The sequence below is a fragment of the Akebia trifoliata genome, chromosome 4 (assembly GCF_017979445.1).
Source record: "Akebia trifoliata isolate Shusen 1 chromosome 4, ASM1797944v1, whole genome shotgun sequence".
Classification (NCBI taxonomy): domain Eukaryota; kingdom Viridiplantae; phylum Streptophyta; class Magnoliopsida; order Ranunculales; family Lardizabalaceae; genus Akebia; species Akebia trifoliata.
Window position 1 is genome coordinate 41,972,856 of NC_141378.1, and position 5,539 is coordinate 41,978,394.

Sequence of the window (5,539 nt, forward strand, 5' to 3'; positions counted from 1 at the left end):
TCCAACATGTCCTTGCACACAACTCCACACCTCTCAAGACACCCATAGCATGTCCTTTGCCCCCACACCCCACATGACCTTGTTCCTCACTCCCTCTCTCACTCTCCATAAATTCCAAACTCTCCCTTCCTCTCTTCCCCACCACCCTCACCTCTCTCTCTCTCTCTCTCTCCCCAAGTTTGCTCTTCCAAAAATGGCTCTCACAAAATCTACCAAATTACCCCAAGTAGCAATCCTTAAGCAAATTCTCAAGAGATGTTCAATCTTAAGCAAGAAACAAGACTACGATGAACAAGGCCTTCCTTTCGACGTGCCGAGAGGCCATTTTCCTGTTTATGTTGGAGAGAAAAGGAGCAGATTCATTGTTCCAATTTCCCTCTTAACTAATCCAGAGTTTCAAACTCTACTTCAAAGAGCCGAAGAAGAGTTCGGCTTCGATCATGACATGGGTCTTACAATTCCTTGTGAAGAAGTTGTCTTTCATTCTCTAACATCAATGATCAGATAGAAATTAAACTAAAGATTGATGGTCTGTTTGGAGATGATGATCAAGATGAAGTTGCACACCACATCTTCTATCTTTTTTTCACCTTCTCTTTTTTATTTTTTCTTTCTTTTTTTGGGTTATTCTTTTAAAGTCACTGACCCAAAACCCATGCATTAAGATTTCTGAGTTAAATTTGTATATTTTGAAGTTTGCTTACAGTGGTGTTTTGTTGCACCTTGTAAGAGAGTTGATATTAAGCAAAACAAGGATAATTTCTTGAAACTCATCTCTCTCTCTCTCTCTCTCTCTCTCTCTCTCTCTCTCTCTGCATGAAATCAGCATGATCATGATCAGATAGTGATCTCATGTGGGCTTCATAAACTCTATCAATTTGATATATATATATATATATTTTGGCGGGCGTTCAATGGCCAACTTTTTAGCAAACTTTTTGGCAAAACATTTTTCAAAACATGAGTTAGAGGTTTTGGAATGGGCTGATTTTTGGTGAGGATGATCTCTACGGTGAGGAGATCATCATCACCAAAAATCAGCCCATTCCAAAACTTTTAACCCCATCAAAACAGTTTACAAAAAATGGACAGTCCACGATTTTTCAGCTGGTAAACATGGGTTAGAAGTTTTGGAATGGGCTGATTTTTGGTGAGGATGATCTACTCACCGTCGAGATCATTCTCACCAAAAATCAGCCTATTCCAAAACCTCTAACCCATGTTTTGAAAAATGTTTTGCCAAAAAGTTTGCTAAAAAGTTTGCCCTTCAACGCTACCCATATATTTTTAATTGATTAAGCAAATAGCCCACTAAAGAAATTGTACGGTGCAACAACCAGAAAATCAGTTTAGTAGGATGACACCCTAACCATCCGATTAATGGACTTTTTCTTCTAAATAGTTGATTGGATGATAAAAATATTCCCTTCATATATAGAATGAAGGTTAGTGGTTTTTATATTGTTGTAAGATATCATGTTAAGGACCTGCCTAATCCACCATACAAATATTTGTCGTCCACCGATCCAGGCCCCTTAATCACCAAAAAAGTATTCTTATTGATAAGGCTGCAACTCGGGCGGGTTGGGCACAGACCCGCACCCAACCCTAACTTTATTAAAGCTAACCTGTGCCCATGCCCAACGCCCAACCCCAACCTCGGGCATGAAATGCTCAACCCAAACCCAACCCAAATCAGGTTGGTAAGGTTAATTCATTCTTCATCGATACTAGGTAATTTGGTATTGTTAAGGGTTTATATAAAGATAATTGGCATGTAAAAGAACCTAAAATTTACAATTATTTGTCATCAAATTGCATTTCAAAATTTTATATAAGCAAATTTAAATAAGAAGAATAAGAAAATTAATTAAAATAATTATTTGTATTGTTAATAGCAAGTTTCAAAAAATAAATAAATAAATAATATATATATATATATATATATATATATATAGGGTCCCGTTCAATGGCTAACTTTTTGGCAAAACATTTTTCAAAACATGAGTTAGAAGTTTTGGAATGGGCTGATTTTTGGTGAGGATGATCTCTATGGTGAGGAGATCATCATCACCAAAAATCAGCCCATTCCAAAACTTCTAACCCCATCAAAAATAGTTTACAAAAAAATAGACGGTCCACGATTTTTCAACTTGTAAACATGGGTTAGAAGTTTTGGAATGGGCTGATTTTTGGTGAGGATGATCTCCTCACCATAGAGATCATCCTCACCAAAAATCAACCCATTCCAAAACTTCTAACTCATGCTTTGAAAAATATTTTGCCAAAAAGTTAGCCATTGAAAGCTACCCATATATATATATTTAAAATTTTAATATAATCATTGTATAAAAATATGGGATATCCCTTAAACAAAAGCATTAATAACGAAACAATTATTTATTTAATGAAAATAATCACATAATATTTTTGATATATAGATAAACAAAAGCATACATATTGAAATATTAGAGGGTCAATTTAAGCAAGTCGAAAGAATTACTGTTGAGAAGATTACGGAAAGGCAGCTGAAAGATGGGTCGCAGCTTGATAGTGGGAATTCTATTAGCTATATTTCAGAGGTAATGGACCCATGTGTAGTTTTTAGTAGCGAGCTGGAGTATCAGGGAAAGAGTCAGACGAGAGGCAGAGAGATGGGAGCCAAGGAAATGGTTCAAACCACGTCGATTGGTGGAATACCCTATTATACATCGGAGACTTATATGGCAGCGAAGATACTGGAAGCTTCAAGGCATGAAAAAATGGGGAAGGGGCACTCTGAACATCATCTAGTTGCGGTGACGAGAATCTGGGATAGACTACGAGCGGATCTATGGCGACATTCTGTTGGTTCGAAAGTTATTGAAACCCCTTGCAACAGACTTGACGAGCATAGGAACGGGGGGACTGTAATAGTGAAGGTAATTACTGGCCCATTTCTCCTTCCTCAGGTATTTTCAGTGTCTTCTGGTGAGTTTCCCTGCTTTATTGGTCAAAACTGCTCTGAGTATGCATCATTTTCTCTACCTATAGATATTTCGTTGTTTGGCCCTCGTGCAGTTTTTTCTAAGTACAGATTTCGATATCCTTCAATCTCCATCGATTCCCCTCAATCCTTTGCGCTTGTCCGAGAGATGGAAGGCAGAAGGGATAACAGGAAAGATGACAGTCAGTTAGCTCTGGCTTCATTACTCACTAGTCAGATAACAAGGAAGGGGAAAGTTGCTGATTGTAGAGAGGTGTACAGTGATGGAAGTTAAGTTGACAGAGATATGGGTGAGTCGACAATAGAAATTCGTGAGGAAGGGATAGCTAGGACAGACTTGGAAACAGTAGAATGGTTAGTCAGTAATGCGCTGAACTTGGCAGAAGACTTTGGCTTAGTTCTAGAGACAGAGGATAAGGAGTCTTCCCTAATTTTGAAAGTTGTAGTTGAAGATTTGAGAGATAGAATTATTCTAGAAGAGGAATTCAAAGGCATCAATCAAGTTTTTGAAGTGGAGGAGGAAAATGAGCAATTGAATTCACAGGAAATCCGAAGTTATAGGAACGATGAAAAGAATGAATTAACGGTGGTAGCACCCCTGGATATGATAAGGAGTTTTATCAGAACAAGAGCGGATAAGGTATTGGTCAATCTGGAGTAGAGGTAGTTTTCTCTGTTAGTTTGGGTCTTTGTTAGGTGTTTAATGTCGTTTAAAGTTTTATCTTGGAATGTTAGGGGTTTGGGGGATAAGAGAAAAAGAGCAACAGTGAAAGCTTTTATTAGAAGTAAAAATCTGCTCATTGTCACGCTTCAAGAATTGAAGTTAGCTTGTTGTGACGATAAGGTCATTAAGGAGATTTGGGGGAGAAACATTGACTGGATAGCCCTTCCTGCTATAGGTTCTGCTGGTGGCATCCTTATGATGTGGAATAAGGAATGGATACAAGTGATAGATAATTTAGTAGGGACTTTCTCAATTTCTATAATGTGTAGGAATCGAAACGAAGATTTTCATTGGGTGTTTACAGGGATTTATGGTCCAACCATCAACAGGGAGAGAGCACAATTCTGGGAGGAACTTGAAGATGTTGCGGGATGCTGGGACAAACCTTGGGTTCTAGGTGGGGATTTTAATGTCACCAGATTCTCTCATGTGAAGAATAGGGGATCGATCATTTCTAAAGGGATGAGAAACTTCAATGAATTTATAGGCAGACATTGTTTGATGGATTTCCCTCTTCTGGGAAGACGATTCACGTGGTCTAATAATCAAGATAACCCTAGGATGTCTAGATTAGACAGGTTTCTGATTGATATTGAGTAGGAGGAGAAGTTTCAGAATGTGATTCACTAAGCTAGTCCTAGCCCAGTTTCTGATCATACCCCAATCTTTTTGGAAGTAAGCCATCCTAGACAATATCCTCTTCCCTTCAGATTCGAAAACGATTGGCTGGTTCAACCCAACTTTTTAGATTTCGTTAGGAATTGGTGGAATGAGTGTCCATTTATAGGAAATCAGGGTTTTGTATTAAAAAAAAAACTCAAATTCTTGAAAGGCAAGTTGAAGACTTGGAACAAAGAGGTTATGGGGAGCATTGAGGAGAAAAAAAAAGGAGATTTTGATAGACATTGAGACCTTGGACAAAAAGGAGGAAGAAAGGGTGTTGAGCTCGGATGAAAGAAGTAAGAGAATGGAGTTGAAGTCGGAATTCCAAAGAGTGGCGCTTATGGAGGAGATAAGTTGGAAGCAAAAGTCGAGGGTCAAATGGTTGAAAGAGGGGGATAATAACACAAATTTTTTTCACAAAGTTGCCAATTCTCATAGAAGAAATAATAAAATTGACAAACTCAATATCAAAGATGTCCTGAGGGTCGGAGAGGAGGAGGTTAAGGAAGGGGTGGTGAGCTTTTACAAAGATTTGTATAAGGAAAATGAGTCCTTAAGACCGCGGCCGGATAATCTTGAATTCAAGTCTTTGGACCAAGAAGAGAGGGTATGGTTGGAAAGACAAATAGGGAAGGACGAGGTCAGATCAGTTATCTTATCGATGAGTGGGGATAAGGCACCGGGACCGAATGGATTTAATATGAAATTCTTCAAGCATTGTTGGGATATCGTCTCGAGAGATTTCATGGAGGTTATTAAGGAATTGCAAGATAAGAAATGTTTGGATTATAGCTTTAACAGCACTTTTGTTGCCTTGATCCCGAAGAAAGCTGGGACAGATAAGATTGAAGATTACAGACCCATTAGTTTGGTGAGCTCGGTGTACAATATAATATCCAAAATTTTAGCGTCTCGTTTGAAAATTGTTCTCCCAAGTCTAATAGGTGAAGAACAAGGGGCTTTCATCCAGGGAAGACAAATTTTAGATGGAGTTCTGATGGCCAACGAGTGTCTCGATTCTAGGATTAAGAAAAAGACAGCAGGAATGATAGGGAAAATTGATTTAAGGAAGGCTTATGATCACGTAAGTTGGGACTTTTTAAAATATATGATGGGGAGAATGGGTTTTGGAGAGAGATGGATCGGTTGGATAATGAAATGCGTCA

General features: G+C 38.3%; 1 protein-coding gene and 1 pseudogene across 1 annotated transcript; both read left to right on the forward strand.

Moving 5' to 3' along the window:
• Window positions 1–774, forward strand: LOC147405054 (protein SMALL AUXIN UP-REGULATED RNA 12 pseudogene; annotated as a pseudogene).
• Window positions 775–3,689: 2,915 nt separating this feature from the next.
• On the forward strand, window positions 3,690–4,310 carry LOC147405055 (uncharacterized). The gene has a single exon (XM_086437957.1). It carries the CDS (start codon window positions 3,690–3,692, stop codon window positions 4,308–4,310), a length of 621 nt encoding a protein of 206 aa, XP_086294083.1.
• Window positions 4,311–5,539: the final 1,229 nt, after the last annotated feature.

Excerpts from the sequence above, each read along its gene's own strand:
- LOC147405055 (XM_086437957.1), top strand. The coding sequence starts at position 3,690 with ATGTCGTTTAAAGTTTTATCTTGGAATGTTAGGGGTTTGGGGGATAAG.